The sequence below is a fragment of the Podarcis erhardii genome (assembly GCF_964252035.2).
Source record: "Podarcis erhardii genome assembly, chromosome: 9".
NCBI classification, from domain to species: domain Eukaryota; kingdom Metazoa; phylum Chordata; class Lepidosauria; order Squamata; family Lacertidae; genus Podarcis; species Podarcis erhardii.
The window spans coordinates 65347460-65373868 of record NC_138512.1 but is presented as its reverse complement, the minus strand read 5'-3'; the positions used below and the strand labels follow the sequence as shown (position 1 = coordinate 65373868).

The following is a 26409-nucleotide window of genomic DNA, read 5'->3' as shown; positions in this document are numbered from 1 at the left end:
CACAGTCGCTCTCAAAAGCCCCCTTGTTTTCCTAGCAATGTTTCTTACTCTCCCTCCCTCCACCCCTCTGTGTGTGTGTGTGTGTTGTGTGATTTAGCGCTTTTGCATTTTCATCCTTTTGAGGGATCAGGAGAATGTGATCCCCCCCCCCCCTGTGAACAATGATAGAATGTTTTAAATGATGCTGGTTGGATTTTATCTCTCTCTCCCACCCCAACCTCCGCCCCGGTGCTGGCCTGTCTCTGGAGGGGGTGGAAGTGCAGAAAGATGATCCTTACCCAATTCTAATTTTATCTCATGGTATTGACTTGCAGTGCCCCACAATCACAGCCTGAGAGTGTGGCATTGGCACATTCCAGCAGTCCAGAGTCTGGGAGCACAAGCGACTCGGACAGTTCCTCTGACTCTGAGAGTGAGAGCAGCTCCAGTGAAAGTGAAGCAAATGATCCCCCAAGAAGAGCATCCACACCTGAGGTACGGTGTCCCATTATTTTTAAAGTGCATGATCTGTGTGTTGTGAATAGCCAATAGGAGGCCCCTCTTGACTTTTTTTTTAAGCCGGTCAGATAATTGTTCTGTCAGCAGAATGCTGTCAATCTCTTCTACCACGTTACTGGTCCCTTTCCACCCTCCCAGTTTCCCAGCACATTCGAACCCTGTGCTACTGTAGTCCAGCAGTCCACATAACACCATCAGCACATACTTTAGCCACAGGCTGAAAGTCACTTCCTTCAGGCCATGTAGCCAGAAATGTTTCAACACAGGCACAGTGCAAATAGAAGAAGACGCCTTCATCTCAGTATGGTTCCCCTTTATCACATAATAATAATAATAATAATAATAATAATAATAATAATAATAATAATTTATTATTTATACCCCGCCCATCTCTAAGCGGCTTCCCAAAAAATATTAAAATACTGTAATACATCAAATATCTAAAGCTTCCCTAAACAGGGCTGCCTTCAGATGTCTTCTAAAAGTCTGGTAGTTGTTTTTCTCTTTGACATCTGATGGGAGGGTGTTCCACAGGGAGGGCGCCACTACCGAGAAGGTCCTCTGCCTGATTCCCTGTAACTTGGCTTCTCGCAGTGAGGGAACCGCCAGAAGGCCCTCAGCGCCGGACCTCAGTGTCCGGGTAGAATGATGGGGGTTGAGACGCTCCTTCAGATATACTGGACCGAGGCCGTTTAGGGCTTTAAAGGTCAGCACCAACACTTTGAATTGTGCTCAGAAATGTACCGGCCCAGCAAAACAACAAGAAGAATCCACCAGCAGCATTCGAATCAATCTGGCTAACCTGATCCACACACACACACACACACACACACACACACACACACATACACACACCGCTCACACACAAAAAATTTCACTACAGCCAATCAAAGACAACCAACCACCCCCTAGGCCACCCCCAAAGAAATACAATAAGCAAATAGTAAAGAGAACCCACACAAGTGATGCTGACACAAAACCCCACACATATACTAAGTAGAAGAATAGAAGCATTGCCACCCGACCCCACCCCACTCACCGTTCCTCCCTCCCCATCTTTCCCCCTTTTCTTTCTAACCTAACACTGTATGTAACACTAATGTCTCACACCAAATGAACTGATCTGTAGAAAACGCAACTTGAAAAAAGAGACAATGCACATATTTTTGTAAACTAATAAATTTTAATAAAAATATATTTTTTAAAAAATTACATGAATGCAAAACAGACAAAACCTTAAATCGAAGCATCTAATATATTCAAAGTGTATTTAGTACATTAAATAATTTCAATACATTTTAATGATGATGATGATGATGATGCCTGTATGGTTATCAGGCACCCCAAGGCCTCTTCCCACCTTCCAGCCAACAGACTGTATGCAGCGGTTGTACAAGTGGAAGGCAGTTTGCGCCAACCAATGTTCCTCTTCCACTCCTCCTTACTGCCCCCTTTACCTTCCTGGCTGTGGGGCTGTGTTGTACAGCGCTGCAGAATTGTATAGAAACTGGGTGGAGTGGTCATGATCCAGGAGGAAGGACCTTCAGATACATCCTGATGTAACCTTTCACTACAAACTGTTGGCTGGAATAGTGGAAGGTGGTGAAAACTTTGTTTCTTACTGAAAAGTTGCGTTGAATGCTACCTGCAGCTGTCACCTCGGGTCTTGCCCTATAAGTGCCATGATCAGAAGCTTTAAAAAATGCCAATGAAATTTAGAAATTCAGGGATAAGGCCTGGTGTTCTGGTGCTTGTGAATTGCATGTGCTCTGTGTGGTGATGACATCTGCCATATGGACCAATTGTAAAGTGTCCTCTGAACAATGACCATAAGGCCTCTATTGCCGACAAATCAAAGAACTATTTGAACAAGGGTGAAATTTCTGTCCGTGTTTTGAGTGGTTTTGAGTTCACAACCTTCTCTGCATCTAAGTTCTGTTTTGAAATTTTAGCTCAAACCTTTCGATCCCAATTGTTTTATTTATATGATTGTGTATGTGCAACTTTTTTTTTAAAAAAAGCAAATTTCAACAGAAGATTTAGACCTTTTCCAGAAATCTGTCTGGAACGTTCATGTCTGTAGGAAAGGTTCCTTCCCTCCTCCTCTTTCCCTGGGACGTGGCTGGACTTGACTTGATTTATTCAGTTTTGGAGGCCTTCACTGACCTACTTGGGAAGCCAAACTGGGGAAAAGCACCATTAATGTCATAATCAAGAGCAGGAGTGTTGTGAAATTGCTTCAGGAACTAAAATCTGTTTTTTATGTCATTGGATAATGTCAAGCTTAGTGTGGCATGCTGAGGATCTATGGAATTATGAAAACCATATTTTAAAAATTGGCCTTAATTCATTACCCTTCAACCTTCTTGATTGGCACCTTCATAATACACTTGTAGGCACCAGGCAAAAACGTTCCTTTTTAACCAGGCCTTTGGTTGATTCGATTGACATCTTAGGGGGTTTTTTTGGGAGAGGAGGGTATTGGGTTGTTTTTATTTTGATTATGTATTTTGTGGTTTTATATTTTGATTTTGTTCTGTGAACTGCCCTGAGACCTCCGGGTATAGGGCGGAATAATAATAATAATAATAATAATAATAATAATAGGAGGGGACCCACACTGCAGTCCTTTATATGAAACAGAGAGAGAAGCAAAATACCATTTGGATTACAGTTTTGATTGTAGAATTATCTGGCTTTCCTCACTGTGTCTGGGCTGCACCGCTTTGGGCTGCAGATGAGGGCTCATTGGACTGCATGCTTGTCCATAAAAATAAATAAATACCCCTTGTGCATAGAAAATCAGCATGTCTGGGACAAGTGGGCTTTTCTCTGACAGGCCTGCTTTCTATGCACAGAGATTTTATTTCTGTTTTTGTATGGCGGAGCATGAAATCGTTAGAATTTCTACCTTCCATCTGAAGCAATACAGTCATACCTCGGGTTAAATACGCTTCAAGTGGAGCGCGTTCAAGTTGCGCTCCGCGGCAACCCGGAAGTAACAGAGCGCATTACTTCCGGGTTTCGCTGCTTGCGCATGCGCAGACGCTCAAAATGACGTCACGCGCATGCGCAGAAGCGACGAAAAGCGAAGCGCGCGTGCGCAGACGTGCCATCACTAGATTTGTTTACCTCTAGATGCGAACGGGGCTCCGGAACGGATCCTGTTCGTATCTAGAGGTAACACTGTATAGACAAGGGATAGGTTTGCTATCTGAGTGAGAACCAGGCCATAGAGTGACTCTGTACATTTTGCGCAATTGTCTTCATGGGGGCCCACTTGACAGAGGTCGGCAGGGCCAAATGGGGCAGAGTTCAATGGATTTGAATATATACAATGGGCTACATTCCATTCACCCCTCTCCATCTCAAGAGGCTTGAGGGTGTGGAGCACAGCTGGTGAGGAGCCTGGCCTGGGTATGGAGCCTGGCCTGGGTATGGTCCCAGTGGGTTGGAGGACCACATTTAGTCCCTTATACCTGAAGCTCCACACCTTGGAAGTAAGAGAAGCCACCTCAGGCAGGTTTCCTTGGAGCCCAGACACGGCACAGCAATAAAGAAAAGGCAGAGGCATTTGGGTGGTGGATGTGGAATAATAATTAATAATAATAATTTATTATTTATACCCCGCCCATCTGGCTAAGTTTCCCCAGCCACTCTGGGCGGCTTCCAATCGAGTGTTAAAAACAACACAGCATTAAATATTAAAAACTTCCCTAAACAGGGCTGCCTTCAGATATATTTTAAAGAGAAGATAGCTGCTTATTTCCTTCACATCTGAAGGGAGGGCGTTCCACAGTGCGGGCGCCACTACTGAGAAGGCCCTCTGTCTGGTTCCCTGTAACCTCACTTCTCTCAATGAGGGAACCGCCAGAAGGCCCTCGGAGCTGGACCTCAGTGTCTGGGCTGAACGATGGGGGTGGAGACGCTCCTTCAGGTATACAGGACCAAGTGAAGCTCTTTGCCTGGTCTTGTGCTGGTGCTCACATCAGAATTATGTTATTGGGCAAAGCCACCATTTCTGGTCTTTCCACCCTTGCTCAGTTCAGCATATAGGCCTCAGAGGTATGGTGCAGATGAAGCAATGCGCCTTGTGACAGGCGCACAACCAACTGGTGTTTCTCTCTTCTTTTTCGCCACAGCCCGATCCACAGACATCCAACAGATGGCAGCTGAACAACTGGCTGATCAAGGTGAACCAGCCGGTGTCTCCCACCGAGAATTTCCTTGAGGATGACCGCAGCAGGGGGAGTCTCCAGGAAGGCAAGGGGCAAGGGAAAACTTGCAGCGGCAGCAGCAGCAAAAGGGAATGCTCACAGCCGACAGATGGACACTCAAAAACTGCCAGCAAAGCACCCCGGTCAGCTCAAGAGGTACACCTCCCTACCAAGCGCAGCTACCAGAAGTCTCCGGTGCACACAGAGGAACCCCAGTTCCACCAAGTCGTGGGCAGTAAGCAGCCCAGGAAGTCCAGCAAAGTCGCAGCACCAGAGGAACCGAAGCGAGGCCTGACGGTAGAGAGTGAGCCGCCCGGTCTGTATGGGGCGAAGGACCAGTCTTCCAAAGACAAGCCCAAGGTGAAAACGAAAGGGCGGCTGAAGTTTGGCGACAAGAAGGAACAGAAGCTGGCAGTGCCGGAGCCCGCCGAGAAGAAAAAGCACAAGAGCTTGCACCAGGCCACTGTTAAATTGTTCTCGGACCGGGGTGCTGCAAAAGACAGTGCGGCTGGCAGTGCCCTGGAGCTGTTGCCCCTCAGCCCTTTGAGCCAGAGCCCCAGGGTTCCCGCCACCAGCAGAACTAGCGGCACGAAACCAGCTGTTGTGGTAAGAGAGGACAAGGACAAGTTTCTCTTGCCTATCAGGGATAAGAAGTTGTTGTCGCCCTTGAGGGATTGCCCGGTCCCTCCCTCGCTTGTGGTTAAAATTGAGCTCGCTCTCCTCTCACGGGTCCCACATCCACCCCGGAAGGGGGGGGACTGCCCCAAAAGACTGGAGGTCAGAGAGAGCCACAGCTTGAAGAAGCAGGATGGAGACAAGAGGAGACAAGAGGATGCACCAAGCAAGTCTGTCAAAAAGAGAAAGGTGAGAGAGGGAGACCTGTGCAGTTGGTACTTTTTATTTTAACCCTTCAGTATTTCTTGTGTTTATTTTACCACGTTCTATTTATCTGTTTGAGGGACGCGGGTGGCGCTGTGGGTTAAACCACAGAGCCTAGGGCTTGCCGATCAGAAGGTCGGCAGTTCGAATCCCCGCGACGGGGTGAGCTGCCGTTGCTCGGTCCCAGGTCCTGCCAACCTAGCAGTTCGAAAGCACAAAGTGCAAGTAGATAAATAGGTACCACTCTGGCGGGAAGGTAAACGGTGTTTCCGTGCGCTACTCTGGTTCGCCAGAAGCGGCTTAGTCATGTTGGCCACATGACCCGGAAGCTGTACGCCGGCTCCCTCGGCCAATAAAGCGAGATGAGCGCCACAACCCCAGAGTCGGTCATGACTGGACCTAATGGTCAGGGGTCCCTTTACCTTTACCTTATTTATCTGTTTGTTTCTTTGCTAAAAATAAATAAATCAAAAATAGGACCCACAACATCCATCGCTTCTTACCTGTATTTTCAGCAGTTCGGAAGAATACATTCAGTGCTACATCACCTCCACTAACCACATTCTGTTGGCGCGTGTGAATATGAGAGATTTGTACTGGCTGTGATTCTTGGAGGTCTTGAGGTCAATGAAAATGGCAGCTCAGCTCAGCTCAGCAATATAGTGGTGGAGAGAACGGAAGATTCCATGATAGAGATGATTAGAAAAGGGATCAGTATCAGGGCCAGACACCCTAAAGCAGCTGCCCTCTCTCCACTGTGACAGCTGGCTGCATCTGTGAACCTGCTATTTTAGTTTTCCATAGCAACCCCCAGGGTGACAGTAGTCTGGCTCCCATGCCACGTTAAATGGAGAGCGCCGGTGCACGATGCTCAAAAGTTTGCACGGTTCTCCTCTGTTGGTGCTCCCGCCACACCACTGCATGCAAACTGCAAGCAGTAATCAAGGCTTGTTCTTGGCTGTGGAAATAATAATTAAAAAGCGTGCACCGGTTTTTAAATGGTTTAATGTGATGGATGAACTGGGGGCCCTGCCGTGCACTCTGGAGAAATGTGGGACGTTAAACTGTGACTCCTGGCTTCTCTTGCAATTTCAAAAAGTGTGTACAAAATAAAAACCAAATACCATACAAAATATTATTGATTGAATCAGAAACTTAAAACTACCTTACACAATTAAATCAGTAACAACGTAGAAAATCCTATGTAATGGTAGCTGGCCAGATAACAACATTACGTTTTTTGTAAATGTTATTTTCTTTAAGAATAGATTGATAGGATATTAAGGGTTGGTGTAATCAAAAGTGGCAAGTAAGTAACTTAGCTGCCTAACATTCATATACTTTTTTCTTAAAAGCAAGAAAATTAAATGTTGCCCATTTAATTAATGGGCAGTGACATGACACACTGGTTTGAAATGTTATAGTGGCTAATATTTTAATATTTTTTGCCTTTTATTCATTTGTATTTAAAAAATTTAGATGTAGCAATTGACTTGGGGTAGTGAGCTGACTGGTAAAAATAGTCACTGAGTAGCAAGCTCAGTGACTCAAGAGTAGTCAGTTGGTAGTTGCTATAATAATCATTTCTCGGTCTTGTGGCTAAGATCATGCAATTCCAAGGTTTACTTGCTTTGCTTTTTATAGTACATTCTTTCTGAACTTAATCCTGATTTTCCCTTGGTTTGGATGGTGGTGGTTTTCTGCTGGAAGCATTTGTGTATAAAAGTTGTCTCGATAACTTCCTCCTCCCCCTCACGTGTATCTGATTCTTGTTAAAATAGCTTTGGGGGGGGGGGGAATCCACGTGGGGTTAACTCTCTGGTGTATGTTTTCCTTTTGGCAAACAAAAGTACAATCAGCTGCCATCAGTGACTTGACCAGAAGGAATTTTTGTGTTGCAGTCTCAGTTTAATTCATACTCACCAGGAATTTTATATCTATTGAATAGGCTTAAAAGGCAGCCTTATCTGAATCATCCAAGGTCAGGGAAAAAAATACTGTATACATGGCTTCCTTTGGTCTTGCTGAGGTAGAGATTTCTCTCTTGCTTGGACCGCTGAATAAATCAGTCGGTTCCCCAAGCCCCCCCCCCCCCCAAATAAGAAAGAAGAATGGAAATTCCAATCCTGCTAGATGTTGTTAAATTAGCTAACTAGGATTACATTTTGAAATCAGCGTGTCACATGCTGATTAATGATTGGCAACTTTTTGTGGGGGAGCAATATGAAGTCAGTCACATTCATCTCTATAGATATAATACTTTCTAGCAAGCAGTTAACACCCCCACCAGCCACATTTTCAACTGAAGAGCAAGAACGGAAGGGCTGAAAGACAATTGTCGATTAATTCACTCCCCTTGAAGCTTGAGGGCTGGGTGGACAGGTCTTTAACCTCCTCACCTCAGTGGCAGTGTGAACAGCAATGAAGGCTTGGGCAAATTTCTCCTTTTAGGCCCGTCAGCTGTTTTTGACTAGCGTGGTGTAGTGGTTAGGAGCGGTGGACTCGTAATCTGGTGAACCGGGTTCGCGTCTCCGCTCCTCCACATGCAGCTGCTGGGTGACCTTGGGCTAGTCACACATCTCTGAAGTGTCTCAGCCCCACTCACCTCACAGATTGTTTGTTGTGTGGGAGGAGGAGAAAGGAGATTGTTAACGGCTTTGAGACTCCTTAAGGGGAGTGAAAGGCGGGATATCAAGTCCAAACTCTTCTTCTTCTTTTCCTTGCTCATGCGTGGAGGAACTCAACAGCTGTTTTACAGAAGAAGGCAAGTGCCTCGTTGAAGCCTCTCTTGCTGTACAAACCTCATCCAAATATGTTAGAAGAGCCCTTTTCCTGTGTCCATGCATAATAGGGAGGGGTGATGGAGGGTGGCAGAGCTACTTGGGGATCAGCCAGGCAACTTGAGGAACAGAGTTTGTCCACAGGCCTCCAGTAGCTTCTCTCTCTTGTGCATTTAGGCCCTCCTGCAGCTTGGAAAAACTATGTACATAGAAGCACCCTTCCACTGCGCTTATATCTTAGCTGCATGGGAAACCATGGATGCAAGCCATTGGCTCCTTAGCTGATCCAGCTGCCCAGGCCACTTGCTGTTAGCCAGGCTTGAAAAACAGCAACAACGCTGACTGATTTTAACACTGTATTTTATGTTATTGACACCTGGCCTGAGACCATTTGAAATGCAGGTAAGGAATCCAGTAAACAACAGCAGTAATAATAATAATAATAATACTGTTCTGCATTTGTCCTTTTATCAGCAGGAAGATTCTCTGAGAAACGATCAGAAAAAAGTCAAGATGGATAGAGAAACCAAATCACCCCCGTTGTCAGGTCACAAAGACTCCAGTAGAAACAAGTGAGTATGAAGTTCTCGTGTAAATAAGTGGGGGACAGTGGCTCCCTTCTTGTGCTTTCAGCTTAAAAAATAAATAAATCATTGTTTTGGCTAAAGAATGGCCTAAGTCTACAGCATGGATATTGTGGCTGTGACTGTCTCAGTTGTAGGAGTCTAACCTTTTCTACTACTTGCACCACTAAAGGCTGTTGGGACTGTGCTGGCAATATCCAGAAACCCCCATACACGGCGTTGTTTAATATTCATATTACGAAACAGTTAGCAAATATTTGCTTTGTTATCAGTGCTGCGTTTGTTCAAACTGTTCTTTCCCCTTAGATTAAATCTGAGGCACCTAGTAGATCCCAAGGCTTGCTGGTAAGGACACTTATTTTTAAAACTTTATAAAATTGCCCAGGCTTCGGGCACCAAATCCCTAAACCCTGATGCGGCCTGGGATCTGTGTGTTCTTAAACTCTCGCCAGAAGGGGAAGAGCTCAGGCAATTTAGTTGTTGCAGTTTGGGTGCTTAGAACAGGGAGTCCTGCCCTTTCGCCTACAGAACAACGCTTGGTAACATGTGGAAATAGCTTACTGAGGCAGTGTTCCTGTAGCCCTGGCTGATGCACATGAATGCATAGGCACATGTGCATATTTGGATCGGGGGCGTAGTGAATTGTGATGAGAATGCAGCATGTTTTTACATAAAGAATAAATCAAACCATTGTTTCTCGAACTTAGCTCTCATTTCGAATTGCAGTTTTTCATTCGTTTAAAAGGAAAAGGGCCCTGAAATCATGTTTTGGACCTGTTTAGAACAAACCACAGTTTCCCACATTCAAATATGATGGGGGGCAGAAAATGGGAAGCTTTGAATGGCCTCTGTTAGTGCATGGAGAAGGGAAGGGTTTGCCCCAACCTTTTCTAGCAAGAGGAAACCTTTTCTAGCAAGAGTTAGATTTGAGCATGTGTGTTATAGCTTCATGTTCCAAGTTCTGCCATAAAGCTTACGTAACGTATCCAGACCTGGTACTGGAATTTGAAAAACAAAATATGATGACTATTGCAGTATAGCGGAGGACCAGTGCTATGTAGCTGTTAGGGTGTTAGGACTGTGGAAACCCAGGTTCAGATCCTTGCTCAGAATACGTCTTGGGTTAGCCACTATCTCTTAGCTCAAACTACCTCATAGGATTGTTTTGAGGGTGAAATCTTGGACAGGAGCGCCATGCATTCTGCATTGAGCTCCATGGAGGAAAAGCAGTATTTAAGTGCACCAAATAAATAGTAGTTAAATATACAAAAATTCTGGTGGCCATACTAGAATCTGCAACAATAAATCTTTTGAATCTTAAAAGAGCACATTGTGCTGGATGTTCTTACTATTGTTGCACTCCTACGAATAACCATTTTGCATTCTGACAATATTTTAACATTCTTTGCCAATCCATTGTCTTACTTAATCCTAAAGTAATTGGCAGGATTCTATAGATAAATACGTATGCAGGGTGATTGCAATCTTGAGCAGAAGGAAAATAGGAACAGGTGGTACCTCTGAGTGTCTTTTGTTTGAAACTTGCTTGTTGCGCTATAAAAGGACTGCATTGTGGTCACCTTTCAGTCTGGCTGAGAGAATTCTTAGCATTGCAACTGTGAGTCGCTGCCCCAGTTTCTGACCCTGTGTAGTGCAGAGATCACAAAGGAAATCTATGTTCAATGTACACAAAATCACCTACTGTGACTTAAACCATGGATCTGAAACGGTTCAAGAATGACACTGGGAGTCCTTTTGACAGAGTCTTCAAAAGTATTTTGTTTAAAAACAAAATGTTTCCCTGCACAGACTAATAATAATACTAATAATAAACGCTTCTGCATCTGCAGGGGGGCTTTGAACAACAGCCATGTTCCTATGATGGCCAACCACGTTTGAAATGGGAGGATAAGTTCTTCCAAATTTGTCCCGGGCGTTGAAAGCAAAAATTAAAAAAAAATCCCAGTAGTTTGCCCAAACTTCTGGGTCCACCTGAAAGTAGCTCTTTGGATCTCAGACATTGTGGGGACCAAATTGTTATGTCTCCCAGCAGCTACATTTAATCGGATCCTTAGCTTCAGTTCTGCTTTAGAGACAAAGCCCAAGGGTGTGTTATTTTGGATACATGTTTGGCTTCTGCAGATGGTTAATGAGCAAATGAATTGCCAGAAAGTCCCTAATTCCACCTCCCCACTGCTCTTGATGAAGTCTTTTCAGCTGTCTGTTTTGCAGCATCTCCCACTAAATAAACAGAGCCCCTGTGTTTCCCCTTCCACCAATGAAGGCTTTACAATAAGCCATATGGCTTAAAACTGATTTGACTCGCCCTCTCCAGGATTTCAAAGCCATCAGTAGAGACACAAAGACAAGAGATGCCACTGCCGCCGCCGCTGCCGCCTCCACCACCGCCACCGCCACCATTGTCTCCTGCGCAGAAACCAGCCAAGATGGCCCAGAAGAGGCCAAAGAATGAAAGCGGTGCCTGCAGCCAGCCTCCTGGTCTCAGTATCAGCACTACCAAGAGCAAGGAAAGCCACAAGGATTCTTCATCCTCCAAGCACAGGAAACTGGAGGGGAAGCCTTCCGAAAGCTCAAAAAGCAACAAAGTAGGTGCCAATGACAAATTCGCAATTGGAGCCTTTGATGATGACCTCTTCCTTACAGTGCTTGACCTTGGGCTGCTCAGGGGAAAAGGTTTCAAATACTTATTTGGGGGGCATTTTAAGGCTTGCTCCAGTCTCCCAAGCAGCCCCTACTATTAATAACTGTTTGGTGCAAGAGCTGTCAGTCTGGGAACTGCCTCTACTGTATATACTTTCCCCTTTTCAGTGAAAACAAAATAAAAAAATTCCTTCCAGTAGCACCTTAAAGACCAACTGAGTTAGTTCTAGGTATGAGCTTTCGTGTGCATGCACACTTCTTCAGATACCATGTGCATGCACACGAAAGCTCATACCTAGAACTAACTCAGTTGGTCTTTAAGGTGCTACTGGAAGGAATTTTTTTATTTTGTTTTGACCATGGCAGACCAACACGGCTACCTATCTGTAACTGGAACCCTTTTCAGTGAGTTTCCCATTCAACATTTTCTGTCTAGTTATTTGTGTCTCTTTCCCCCCTGGTGGAGCAAGCAGGCTGGTGTTACTTATACCGTAAACCACCCTGTTGTGACATTTCTAGTCAGAAGCCAAGTTTCCTCATCATGCTCTGTTAAAAAATGCAGTGAAAAGAGATGTCCTGGAACAAATAAATGCATGCTCATCTTGGAAAAGAAAAGTTTTGATGTGGCCATTTTTTTCTGAGTACAAAACTTACCTTTCCTCTTTGACTTCTCAGAGATCTGCAGACGATGTTCCAAATCCTTTCCCAGTGCCTTCTTTGCCAAATGGTACCTCCAAGCCAACAAAACCTCAGGGCAAGCCGCACAAGTAAGGATGCAGTTTCTGTTCCTCTCTGGTTAAGTTCTCTTGAGTTCTCGTTTTACCTTTCTTGTTTTCTTCTCTTGTCAACAACCTAGCTTGCCGTTCTCTGAAACAAAAAATCTTGTTTTTTTGAAGTCTCCCCTACCCCACCAAAGTCCAGATAGATGTCAGTTTGCTTCTCCATTCAAACTCTCCCCTCATATGGCTTGTACACATGGACCCCTCAATTTATTTTTACTGCTTCTGATGTAGTCTAAATTTTCAAAGGGTATATATGATAGCAGCAGTCAGAATTAGAACCAAGAGGATGTTGTGTATCCTTTGTCTCTTGTATTTCAAGCAAGAAAGCATGACTGAAACTATGGCATATTAAGGTGTTAGAACTCTGTGGTGTATCTCTTGAGAATTCAGGAGCGTGGGTTGCATTTTTAGGTGCCTCTACTCCCGGTTTTGTTTTGTTTTTAAATCATTGCACATATAAAATTAGCATACTGGGGAGAGAAGTTTAGCATTGTTCTCTCCCTCATGCTAGTTTATTGAATGCATGGAGCCTTTTAGTTGGAGAAGCATGGAGACATCACACATAAAGATCTCTCTCTCTTTATCTCCATGTCTTGATAAATGTTAGGCAAGTAGGTAGTTTCTTTGATGTAAAAGAGCTCAGTTTATTAATGCATGTTAAGAGGTTCGACTAATTCAACCTGTGCAGAGCAAAAGCACGTACATTTTTCAAAACTAGTATTTCATTTACTTTTTTTTTAAAAAAAAACCCTGAAAAATCCCATTTTGTCTTGTGTCTCACTTCAGACAACATCCAGTGGAATTTCACTTAAACGAGGCCAAAAGGTTGAGGCACAAAGCCGACACAATGGTAAGTGCTTTGACTTAGTGCTGGATGCAAGAAAGTTTGCCCAAAGTTCTGAGCAGCGGGATAACTAAACTCCTTTCTACTTAATTAAAGTGTAGAGATTCTGTGGGTGGAACTCATTTCCTGCATTTGCTGAATCTGGGCTTCAGTGTTATGGTTCATGGCATGAACAGCTTGTGTTACTCAGGCCTGGTGCTCTGTGATGCTCTTCTGTGGCAGGGGAGGCGGCTTCCCTTTAGCCTCTGTGGTCTTGGCAAGGCATTATCAACACCAAGAGTGCTTGGCTGGGGACATAATTTCCGCCCCGTCATTCCCCACCCCCACTTCAACTCTGCTCCTCCAACAGTCTTTTTAGACACGAGCTGTTTATACCATTCTGTCCATTGCTTTTTAAAATATGGGGGGATGTTCAGAAGTGGCGTACCCCACATTCTGGTGGTGTACAGCCCATTCTGCTACCTCATTCTGAAGGCTACAAAGTTCAATTCTGGGTTTGGTTTCTGGTTGTTGCTTGGAGTGGGACAGAATATAGGGAATAGTCACTTAAGACACGTTTGCTACTCAAGTCACATAGCACAGCCTTCCCCGACTTAGTGCACATCATTTGCTTTTGGACTACAAGTCCCATCAACCCCAGCCATCTATTTGGGATGTTCTGAAAGGGCATAGCAACATGCTGTCAAGTAGCTGACATTTGCCAGCACCAATATGTGCATACATGGACTTTGCTTATTCAATTATGAAAGTAAATTCTTTGCTTTCTAATAGCCCCTGGTCCTTTCCTTCCCTCCTGCTTTGAAAAAGCTAAAAAGCTTTTTACTGATTAGAGAAAGCTAGTCTGGTTGCATAATGCCATTTACCTTAAGCAGCAGTAATGAGTTCTTCCCTCTCAGATGCATCAGTTTCTGAGTGCATTGTGTTCCACTGAATGATGTAATCATGCTTAACAGCAAGCAGTGAATAGATTTGGTGCTTCAAAATATATGTACATTTGAATTGGTCTTGTTAAACTTTTGCGCAGTTCTGTTCCATTCTTGGGACCCACCTCTGCCCAGTTGTTCCATGTGTTTTGGGCATGGATTACAAATGTGTTGCCCATGGGTCATTTGCACCCAGAGAAGCCATCCCTGGAGACTGCAGGGTCCCATCCCCCTGCCCCCTCTTAAATTTGGCCTGGGGGAAAAGCCTCCCATTGGCTCCAACAGAAATATATTTTATCAAGCCTAATTGTTAGTGGTGGGCGATCTTCCTGGAGACTGAAGCTGGAGGGAGGAAAGGTTAACTCTTGTCTCCCTAGCTGCAGGCTCCAGGGAAACCACCCTAGCCTTCCAAGAAAATTAAGCTTGGGAAAAAAATCACTCAAGGAGGACTTCACATTGTTGCTTGTTTGCAATAAACAAACCATAGCTAAGCATGTTAAGTGTGTATGTGGGCATTAAAGGGGGAGCAGGGGAAATGCCTTCAAATGGAAATCAGCTGACATCATGAGGCTAGAGGTTCCCATGTCAAATTCTTGGCGTCAGTCCAAATGATTGCACAGAGCATTGAACCCTTGTTAGTTGACCACCGTTCGTCTTCTCCCCAACAGACAGATGACATTGGAAAGGCCTTCAAGTACTTGGATGCTGCCCTATCCTTGATTGAGTGTGGCATTGCCATGGAATCTGATCCCCTCTCACCAAAGCCAGCCTATAGCATGTTCGCAGAGACCATAGACCTCATCAAGTAAGTGGGACACCCCTTCCTTGCCTGGTAATAAGCATGTCCCCTTATGCTCATGCTCCCAATTTCTACTCTTCCTACACTAGGGGCCTTCCCCCTACCCTCTTGCACTTTTTGCTTTGTGTTGGCGAAGGACCTGAGCTCAGAAGTGGCGCCATGATGAAATGGAGAAATCTACAGCTATATACAGTGGTACCTCTGGTTACAGACACTTCAGGTTACAGACTCCGCTAAGCCAGAAATAGTACCTCGGGTTAAGAACTTTGCTTCAGGGTGAGAACAGAAATTGCACAACAGCAGCAGTAGAAGGCCCCATCAGCTAAAGTGGTCCCTGAGGTTAAGAACAGTTTCAGGTTAAGAATGGCCCTCTGGAACGAATTAAGTTCTTAACCTGAGGTACCACTGTACTTTTCCTTTGAAGATAGCAGGTGGGCTATCTAAATGAGAAAAAATAAGTAAGTCCATGCAATTTAGAAGCCCTCCCCCATTCCACCCTGGGCCAAATAATCAGTTTTCTAAATCGGCACAGTTTCCTCAATGTCAGCAGGACTATCTGGAATCAGTAATGGATGTATGTTTTCATTATTAAAAACAGCCATTTATTTTATTTTATTTTTTGCTTTCTCACAGATTCATAATGACATTAAAATACTTTGCGGACTCTTCAACAAACACGCATGAAAAAATCTTCATTGTTTTTTGGTGAGTGGATCTTCTGTTTTCAAGCGTTCTAGTCTGAGAAATAAGGTGGGGGGCATTTTAAGAGAAAAAGATGGGTACATTATGTCCAATGGATTCAAGTTATGTGAAAGGAGATTCTGACTAAAACTTAGATAGAACTTTCTGACCGTGATAGCCGTTTGACAGTGGAATGGACTCCCTTAGGAGGTTGTGGACTCTCCTTCATGATGGCCATCGGTCATGGATAGTTTTGTTGAGATTCCTGCATTGCAGGGGCCTGGACTAGATGACCCCTGGGGTCCCAACTCTATAGTTCTGTGATAAGCTGGTAATGTAGGAAAAACCCTTATGTTTACCCAGTGTACAATACCATTAAAAGGAAGTTAGGATATCCTATTTTTTTTTTGTCTTCTGTGTTTTACATTGTTTCTTAAAACAGCAAATTAATTTTTAAAAATGTAGCAAGAGCGATCCAGAATTATTTTAAAGATTGTCAAGAAACTGTATGTGACACCCATTTGGAAAAGTGGGATATAAAACCACCCCCCAGCCCCCAATTCCCCCCCCCCCCAGCCCTGGCTTCACTGGGTTGCCGTGAAAATGCCCTCACTATTTCCGAGTGGCTGGGGAAACCCAGCCAGATAGGCGGGGTATAAGTAATAAAACTATTATTGTTTTATATTTTGTTTTCATGTGGAGAGGTTATAGCAAGGTGGTTGAGCATATGCTTTGCATGCCCCAAGTCTTGAGTTCTATTCAGCTTCAGGACAGTAGCAGATCCCATACTTTGCAGTTCTTGGGTTCAGCCCCCAGCATACCTGGTTAAAAGACTCAGTTAGTAGAGGGTGGGAGAGATCTCTTTCCGTCTTGGGGAGATGCTGCCAATCAGTGCAGACAGAAATGAGCTAGTGGACCAAGGGTCTGATAAGGCAGCTTCATATGCTCAGTGTTGGTTGTGTTTTCACAGCATGCGCTGCCAAGCCATTCTGTACATGGCAATGTTTCGCTACAAGAAGGACACAGCAATAAAGTATTCCCGGACCCTTATTGAACACTTCAAGGTAGAGAACGAAAACGTTGTGGGTCGTATTTTGGCAGGGACTTGGGGTTGGTTCTAACTCAGCTTCAGAACTTGATTTAAAAATAAAAACAGAAGCTTTGTGACATCAGTCTTTGGGTCAGATCCAACAATAGTTTGTGGGCAATTTGCGCTGAATACTCTGCTTGATTTGCGTGAGCAGCATAACATTGAAGCGGCAACCTCATGCCAAGATCATAGCTCCCTTTTCCATGACCTGGTGTCTCCCCCCCCCCACCCTTGTGTTATTCCTTTTTCTCTTTTATTACAAAAGGATAATAGGGATCTTGTAAATCGCTCACAAGGTAGTGTGCTAACATGAGGATACCACTGTATAATCTGGCCAGTGGACATACTGTCAGAACAGACTCTTGGTTCTAAGTTCAGAAGTAACACTGCAAGGCCAATAAGCAAAAGATTTATCAGACCCAGAAGGATTGTGCCTGCGTTACTTTCCCTCCCGTTCTAGCCTCCCTTCTCTTGCAAGACTTGCTGCAAGACTTCTGATTTGTTGAACCACAGTTTCCCAGCACGTTAAAACTACAGTTCACAGATCAGGATTGCAAGCTGCAATTTGATCCTGGTTTGCTAGACCAAAGTTCCCAGTTTCCCAGTTGGGACATAACAGGAAACTGTGTTTTAACAAACCCCCCAAGATTTACACTGAGGCAAGTGAATGAGGGTGTGTGTAGGCACACACGTCAGACAGACCTCAGGTTACCATTGTTTACCTTACCCAGTCCAGACAATTCTCTTAGAAGAAACAGACCTCAAACAATATGAATACATGGCGTCTTACAAGGTGTAGTTAAAAATGTAATGTTGGAACTGGTTGCAAGTTGGTGTCAAGTGTGAACTGAGTAGAATTCCATTCCTTGTTTCAGAGTTCTTCTAGAATTACACAAGCACCTTCTCCGTGTGTTGCCAGGTAATACTGAAATCTATATCACCCTTCCCTTGTTACAAAAGGTTGAAACCTGATTTTGAAATAATAAAAGTTTCACGCTGTACCTACCTGGGAAGTTTAAGGCTGGTTTAGTGTCAAGAGGGGGGAATTGGGGATTTCTGATGGCTTTTCCTCCTGAAGCTTTTAAGCTCCAAACCTATGCCCACTTATTTAGAATGAATGTTCACTGAACAGACTAGGAATGGCTTCTGAGCAGATGTGTAAAAGATGGCTCTGCCATCCTTTCCCCTCAAGTCTGATCTGTCTATTAATGTGATGGAACAGATACTGGGCTGTGGAACTCTTGGCCTAGATCCCACTAGGCACTAAAGTTCACTAGATGGAGAGCACACTTGCTTAAGACCTTCTCTTCCACCCATTTACATTGGTGGTGGTGATATAGGAGGTGCAGTTTGAGTCTTGCCATTTTAAATTTAATGCCACAATAGCCACTGCCATTGAGTAGAGTTTCAGCTCCTCAACTGGAATTAGCCACCCAGTGAACCACTGCTCCCCTCAGCTGATAGGAACACTGCTTAGTTAGACCACTCCTGTCAAGACTTCCTTGCAGAAGCTGTGGCAAATAAGACTTGAACTGGCTGTGTTTGACTCTTACGCACAATAAGGCAATGAATGACTGATTGTATGACGGTGGCTCCCAACTGTTCAGCTTCTTAGCTGAAAACTGCATATTAACCAACAAAGCAAGTATTCAGCCTTGGGGTCTGAGTGTACAGTGGAGGGCATGTGTGTGAGAAGAACAGAATGCCAGAACACGTCTTTCCATAGATGTCTTTTTCAGCAAAGGCAAGTGGGACCATTGCAGCACCCAGCGCTTCTGTTTAGTATTCCAGTTGGCCATGGCTTCTCCCGGGACATCCCATTCCATTCTCCTTCCAGCCCTGGCTCTCTGTTTGCTTTCCCTCCTCCTAAAGTTAATGGAACTCAGCTCCTGAATTCACTGATGGTATATATGGCAATTCTTGTGTTTTGTCCTTCAGGAGTATAGGCACACCGTCCCCTCTTTCCCCAATGCCCTCTCCAGCCGGCTCTGTGAGCTCCCAGACAGGTTCCAGCGCCAGCAGCTGCGGAAGTGGAAGCATTGGCTCCTCGGTCAACGTTCCTCACTTTATCCCAACCATCACTTCTTCCTTTGTTGGCATCACTTCTTATATTCTCTATGCCTACGATTTCTGGGAACAAGCTGATGTTTTGGCCAGGAAGAATAAGAGTAAGGCTTTTTGTTTTCCTGAGTTTCTACTGACACAGTCCATTTTAGCACCCTGAGGCTTTACTTTCCCTCGGGAGGCCTATTTTGCACATTATTTGGCAAGATTGTTAGGGAGAACCGCATAAATAAGCTCAGTGGCATCTGGGACCTAAGGCAGAGGGCCATTCCCAGTTCTGCTACCTGATACCCTGGAAGAGCGGCTGCCAGTGCAAAGGCAAATGAACAGTAGTAACTGTTTCTGCCTGCCCTTTTGAAATAAAATACCTAGCAGTTAGTTTCATCTAGCACTGGTCAGAATGCATGGGATCCTAAAAGGCAGAAGTAAAGACAAATGTGGCAGTCATTCAGTAAGCAAAGCAGGAGATTAATTTTAGGTGGTCTCTTGGTAAAGAGCCAATGCAAGTCAAATTAGGTAGAATTATCTTATGGCTGGTAGTCATTTAATCTCCGATCCTCCAAAAATTGAAACGACATGTTCAGGCACTGCTTGTCTCTGGCGACAACCTTGGGGTGCAGAATATCTGCCATATTGTCTAATTCACTTCCTGTTACTGGGAACTTGTCAGTCACCAAGATTTATCGGGTGAGGGGGGTTATAGTCACCTTTCTTTGCCCCTTGATAATATTTTAAGGAGGCAGAATAGTATGTTCTCCAGGTTCTTAAAAAATAAGAAATCAAAATCATGTACCACGGAAAGCTGGATTCAGTATGAATCAGATTAAGTACATTAGCATGGTTTCACATCATTCATATAATGTACTTTGTTTCTCAGTCATACTGTGAAGCAAGGAGCCTCCTCCCCCCCCCCAAAAAAAATATTTTTTAGCATTCAAGCATACCTTTCTCAATCTCCATCTGGACTAGGAAAATGTTTTGGGGTTCAAATGCAAGCTGAGATTCCTGTGAAACTTGAATTTTGCTCCTATGTGCTGTAGGGTTAGTCCCCCCCCCCTTTTGCACTGTTGCAGAACTGGAGCAGGCAGATAGTGGTGCCTGTAAACAGCTATGGTGAAAACTCTGCCCATGCAGGTCTTTAAGTGTGAGGTACTTTCAGCTAAGCATTTAGGCAGCTTGAACGATGCCTCCTATATTTCTGCCGAAGCCTTTCCAGGCCTGAGCCGTGCAGACTGCAAGGAGCCAAACGTATGACGCCAGATTTCCTCTTTTCTCTTTCTCTCCCTCTCAGAGTTTTTCTCCGAGCTCAGTGCTGCCGCCTGCCCTCTCTCGCTGAACAGCAGTATGATCGAACTGGTACACTACACCCGCCAGGGTTTGCAGTGGCTGAGACTGCAACCAAGCACGCCTTAACTGGTGCTTCGAGGCGAGAGACCCTTGCCTTAGACTCTTTGCACTTTGAAAAGCCTCCGAAAACAGCCTGGTTGGCTGACTTGTTGGGATATATAAGCACCTGGAACAAGGAAGGATGGAGCTTGGTGGAAGGGGATCTGGCGCCACTGGAAAACTTTAAGGACTATATTTGCTACGGTGCCAATAGGCCACCTGGAAGATAAGAAGTGGAGAAGAGGCCTCAAAAGTGGAGGGTGCCTTTCTTTCTTTCTTTCTTTTTTTCAAAGGACAAAGTGCAATGTTCTCTTTTTCATTTCTCTTTTCCCCGTCATGGTTCAATGTGTCAATGGTCTATAAACATTTCGTTACATAAATAACCAGCAGGACAAAAAAAAAAAAAAAGAAGAAGAAGAAGAAAAAAAAGTACACACATGAAGAAGTGCCGGTGAGAAGGAAAACCGTCTCCCAAAGAATTTTCTGCAACACCTCAAAGGATGCAACGTCCATGGGCCCAGCGTAGGCTTCAGAATTGTTTGCCTCTCTTCTCCCCCGCCCCTTTTCTTTTAAATGTAAACCACAAAATGCAATCTGTAGCATGTATTCTTGTTCCTGGAGGGTGGGATGGACAGAGACTCACAAAGGAAGCGGGGTGATCCAGCAGTACGAGCCCACCTTCGTTTAAATACAAAATGGCAAAGCTATCTTCCTCCTTCCCTCTCTCCACTTGCCAGCCGTAGCTGTTTGTTGCACTACTACCCTTTCCCTCCCCCCCCCTTTGATGGGTGGGCTTGTAGCTTGTGTCAGGCACACCCAGATTCTGTATCTGGCCTGCCCAGCCCCTGCCTCTTCCCTGGTTTCCTTTCTACCTGTGCTGACAGTAGTGTGCCAGTCCCAGCTGTCGTGGTTTTGCGGCCATGCGTGTGGGGCATTGACAATCTTGTATGGGAAACAGGAAATCTGGGACTGCGTTGTCAGAAGCCTCTTGTGAATAGAGGATGCACAGTGTAGGTATGTTTACCCCCTCCCTATGGGGTGGCAAGGTGGGGGTGGGTGGGCTGGCTTCCCCTCCCCTCCAAATTTAGTTGAGCAATACTGCACTAATGAATTGAACTGGAATTGCTTGCAACCACTGTCTTCAGTACTTTAAAAAATGCCGTTCTTTCAGTTCCCCTGTAGTCCATACAGTGGACGTACTCGACCTTTCAGCAAAGGGGTTTGGTCTTACAGCGCAAGCACAGTTCATGGTGGCTCTTTTGCACAAGCAGGAATCTGAGGAGTCCCTGGCTAGCACAGGAAAAGATGAGTTGGGCAGTCAGGAGGGCTCATACTGGCTGTAGCAAGATTATTTTTCAGTTTTCGATCCTTAAAGCAGAAGGAACTTCGTAGCACGCCATCTCACCGTCTCTGAAATGGCTGGTTCAGTTTTTGTTTGCACTGGTTATTGATGCCCAACTTCCATGTCTACTGGCGAGTATGACACCTGACCGTAAGATTTGGCATAACCCCTTCCTTTTTAAAATACTTCCATTTCCTCAACAGTAACCTACCGGTTTGGCAATTTTCAATCCATGTTCAAGGAGAGTAAATGGCAATTGTCTTAGATTTGCAAGCATATCCTCTTGTGTCTTTATAAAATTCCCAGTTGAAGAGAGGGGCTTCAGGACTGTAGCACCTCTGGCCTATTTACTTCTCTCTGTTTAGTCTAAAACTCATTAAGGACCCATTTTTCTGTTCTCCTCCCAACTTGTGCCTTAACTGTCCCATTTGCTCCTGTCATCACCCGGCTTTATGACAGAGCAGTGGGAATCTCTTCCAAATAAACTGTGCTTGAGTGCGGCATCACAGTTTCCTTTACAGCTGACTCCTGATATTAAAATGTCAGTCTGACATTCTTACATGTTTGTCCCATATAAAACTGCCCTGCAGCATTGAAGCAGTATTCCTGTTTAGAAGGACCTGTTATGTACTTGTAGGGTTTGCTAAAATGTCAATGGACCTCATAGCTTCTGTGATTCAATAGTAGGGTGTATCCCTGCAGCTTCCCTCTGGGGAACACAGCCCTGTAAAAGGTCAGCACGAGGAAGCCGGTCTCATGGAAAGTTGAAGCCTTAGTTGATTTCAGGGAAAAGCCACTTCCTCCAATGGGGAGCAAGTTCCAGATTTTCATCCGTTTAATGTTCCTTAGGGTTGAACTAGACTTGGGGCAGACAGCCAGGATCTTCATTGAAGTGTGGCAAAATAGTCCACGGAGGGCACAACTTGTCTGGCACCCTGCTTTTTTGGTGCAATGCAGCCGGAGGAGGGAAGAGTTTAGCAATGTCCCATGCCTGCCCCACCCCTTGCTCTTCACACTCCCCTGCCCCTCCTCTGCTTTGGGGCTGCTGGGCAGACCCAGGCCACCAAATTCCAGAGCTTCTGTTGAATGCTTAGCTCCTTACACGAGCAGGTTCCAATCAGAAATGATGTGGAAAAGGAAAAGGAGGCAACTCCAAATATCAGGTGCTTGCCCTTTCCTGGGAAAGGACACACAAAGCAATTATGGTTGCGCCCAGGTGTCTTATCCTAGTAAGCTATTGGGTCTGGCCAAGAAGCAAATGCAGACTAAACTCATTTTGTTTCTCTTTTCCAAATCATGTCCCTCTCTTCTGACTGGTTGACAGCTGTAGTCTCAGGACTGGCTTTCTCTTCCTTTCTCTGCTCCCCTCTCCTGGCCAAATGGCATCTGACTCAGCCAGCCGCTGCTGCCGTTTGCCTTGCTGCTGCTTTTGCTCTGTTAAAACACACCCTGAGCTTAAGAATCCCCGGTTGTCAAGGGACCCACTTTTTGACCTGCTTGTTGAGCACTTTATCCAAGGGGTAGTGATCATTGGTTCCTGTTTAATCCATTTATGCTGCTGACTTTATATTAACATTTGTGGGGTGATGCAAAGATGAGCAGCAAAGAACATAGGCTTTTCCCTCCTCCTCCTTCAACCAACCAATGAACAGAAAGATTCCAATCTGATTTGGTCCAGGAATGTCCTATTCCAAAACCAAACAAGAGCACAGCTTCTCTCTTAACGTTCACAGAAGCTAAGCTGAATTACGTGTGACATGTTCTGCAATTTCTTTTTATTTTACATGCAGTTGCAAAGAAGCAGTTGGTCTATGGGGAATCACGCTTAGGAAGCTTATAACCTCTTGACTTTTTTTTTAATGTTATTAAAGAAAGATCAATTAAGAATCAGAGAAAATGTCATTTCACCCCCTTTCCAGACTCTGGTACCCCAGATGTTGATGGAACTGCCATTGATTTCAGCCAGGGCCTGGGGCCCAGCCTATCTAAGAAGCAAGAAGTAAATTTGTTTTGCCATTTTAAACACAGGTCAATGGAGCTGTGTACTTAAAGCAGCCTCCTTTCCCAGATGATATTTATTTAGAATTATAATTAATGTATTTAAATTGCCAATGTTCTATATGTCTAAGATACCATTATTTAATAATTTTGAAAGTTCCATTGACACTGGAGATGTGGACTGAAAGATTGATGACAATTTTATTTTTTAAGGGCGTTATCTCTTGCCCTCCCCCTCCTCAGTTTCTTTATATATAAAAAAGAACTCTACATTAAAATTTATTATAGGGTGTTGTATCTCCCATTTGTAAATTACATTTTCTGCCCTGTATATTGGTGGTATTTCCAGGTTGATTTGTTAAATTCATGTGGGGTAATAAAATAAATATTAAATGAAACAGCATTTTCCTTGAGAGTCGGTGTGGAAATATTTTTAAGCCATTAACAGCTCCGGTATTGGTCTCCAAAAACAAAACAAAACGCCACCAGTGATTATATACTGGTAGGGTGGCAAACTTCTGCACTGAACAGAATGCCAGCGCCTCAACTTTCAAAGAGAAGACTTCTGTATTGTTTCAATGTCTGGATCTCTGAAAATTCCAGTAACAGCAGTGGTGCCCAGAAAAGACACCACCAGAATCCTTCAAGAAAGCCCTGCACGGCTTGTACCCGTCTAAGCTGAATACAGTCCCTGCCCCAGCTACAAACAAAAGCTGACATCAACTTCCTGTTTTGCTGCCCGTCTGAGTTTCAGGCCAGCATTAGCCTCCAGTATCCTTGGGCAACTGCCATGGCTCAAGTACCTACTGGGGGCTCCATTGGAACTGATGCCTGCATTGGGGTATTCCTTGGTGGAGTGTCCAGGGCAGATGTTTACCAGCTCCATCTGGTACACAGGCTGAGACCCTATCTGCCAGCGGTCTGTCTCGCCAGAGTGGTGCATGCTCTAGTTACCTCCTGCTTGGACTACTGCAATGCGCTCTATGTGGGGCTACCTTTGAAGGTGACCCGGAAACTACAACTAATCCAGAATGCGGCAGTTAAGACTGCTGACTGGGAATGGATGCCGAGACCACATAACACCGGTCTTGAAAGACCTTCACTGGCTCCCAGTACGTTTCCGAGCACAATTCAAAGTGTTGGTGCTGACCTTTAAAGCCCTAAACGGCCTCGGTCCAGTATATCTGAAGAAGCGTCTGCACCCCCATCGTTCTACCTGGACACTGAGGTCCATTGCCGAGGGCTTTCTGGCGGTTCTCTCACTGCGAGAAGCCAAGTTACAGGGAACCAGGCAGAGGGCCTTCTCGGTAGTGGCACCCGCCCTGTGCAACACCCTCCCACCAGATGTCAGAGAACAACTACTACCAGACTTTTAGAAGACATCTGAAGGCAGCCCTGTTTAGGGAAGCTTTTAATGTTTAACAGACCACTGTATTTTAATATTTTGTTGGAAGCCACCCAGAGTGGCTGGGGAAACCCAGCCAGATGGGCGGGGTATAAATAATTATTATATAAATAACATTACTTCAGGGCACCAAACAGAGTCTCACTACTGGTGGTGGGCCCACTGAAGGGCCCTGAGATGCAAAGGGGAGCTCTCAGATGGCACCATGTTGAAGGTCACAACAAGGTTCTAATCAGCCCTCTCATGTCACCAGGTAGCCCCAAAGACCTGGATGTTTTTGGTGGATTAGAAGGTGCAGAGACGTCATCTGGGGTTTTATCCCATAATTACAAATTAACCTGGTAATTTTTAGTGATCTTAATAGTGCAGGATAGTAACTTCTTGACTTTTCAGCATTTCCTTGCTTAAAATGTGGGTCTTTCTGGCAACTCTGCACTCTTAAAACACAGAATCTAAATCATTCATTTTTATGTTCCTGGCAATATAACAGTGGCAGCCTGAATCCTGGAGTGCAGACTAAAAGCCAGTGGAGCTTGTTGGCTCTCAACACTTGCATGGCTTTGGCTGGCAAAACAAAACCACTATTATATTTTACCCTCCACCTTCAAGATTTAATAACACTCTCCTCATTATGTTTTAAGATTATCACGCTGTAATTTGTCTTCATAACACTTTCTCCCCCCCCCCCCATTGTAAGACCACTAAAACCTGCAGCTGGAAGCTTCTTAATCTATCCCAGCAGCATTCTTCTTTCACTAGCTGCTCACCCATTTTTATTTCTTGTCCTAAGAAAGGTACAGTGGTACCTCGGGTTACATACACTGCAGGTTACAGACTCCGCTAACCCCTCTGCATTATGCCTTAAAACACTAAGCATGAAGGTACAGTAACACAATACTGCAAAACATTCATAGCTGCCTTGTAGATCCATTTAGAACAAGCCTGTGAGGTAGGTTAAGCTGAGAAATGGTGACTGGACCAAGTTCAGCCGGTGAGCTTCATGGCTGAGTTGGGATTTGGACCCTGGTTTCCCAGATCGTAATCCAACATTAACCATTGATCCACAAGCCTAGGAAGAGGAACAGACCAAAAACCCAGCTACTAGACTCTAGTAGGAGCTAGAGCATCCTGATCTCTCAGCAGCCAACCTATGGGAAGCTTGCAAACAAGATAGCCCACTTCCAGGCAACTGGGAGACAAGGGCACACCCACCTCCAACACGGAAGACTAGAAATACTATATAGCCATTGATAAATTCCACCAATTTTATATATAACATTCAGCTTCACTGAATGGCCCCACGTTTTACTATTATGTAATAGCAAGAAAAAAGACAATATATATAACAAAGACACCAGTACCAATTAAGTTTGTTATTGGTATGAGCTTTTGTGTATGCACACTTCTTCAGATACCTTCAGATACTTCTTCAAGTATCTGAAGAAGTGTGCATGCACATGAAAGCTCATACCAATA

At 44.6% G+C, this 26409-nt stretch overlaps 1 protein-coding gene across 8 annotated transcripts in view; it reads left to right on the top strand.

The window, feature by feature from the left end:
- Positions 1-23931, top strand: part of AFF1 (ALF transcription elongation factor 1) — a 143465-nt gene extending 119534 nt beyond the window's left edge. For 4 of the 8 annotated variants that reach the window (XM_081876669.1, XM_081876672.1, XM_081876671.1 and 1 more), the window contains 13 exons: positions 315-474; positions 4641-5579; positions 8849-8946; positions 9265-9303; positions 11294-11564; positions 12295-12386; positions 13188-13251; positions 14837-14973; positions 15601-15672; positions 16619-16712; positions 17614-17657; positions 18677-18906; positions 20094-23931. In XM_081876669.1, the coding sequence (XP_081732795.1) occupies positions 315-474; positions 4641-5579; positions 8849-8946; positions 9265-9303; positions 11294-11564; positions 12295-12386; positions 13188-13251; positions 14837-14973; positions 15601-15672; positions 16619-16712; positions 17614-17657; positions 18677-18906; positions 20094-20215 (2362 nt within the window). In that variant the 3' untranslated portion in view covers positions 20216-23931. Of the gene's footprint in view, positions 1-314; positions 475-4640; positions 5580-8848; positions 8947-9264; positions 9304-11293; positions 11565-12294; positions 12387-13187; positions 13252-14836; positions 14974-15600; positions 15673-16618; positions 16759-17335; positions 17581-17613; positions 17658-18676; positions 18907-20093 lie in introns of those variants that run through there. The other 4 variants (XM_081876670.1, XM_081876674.1, XM_081876673.1 and 1 more) reach the window with 4 other exon arrangements.
- Positions 23932-26409: the final 2478 nt, after the last annotated feature.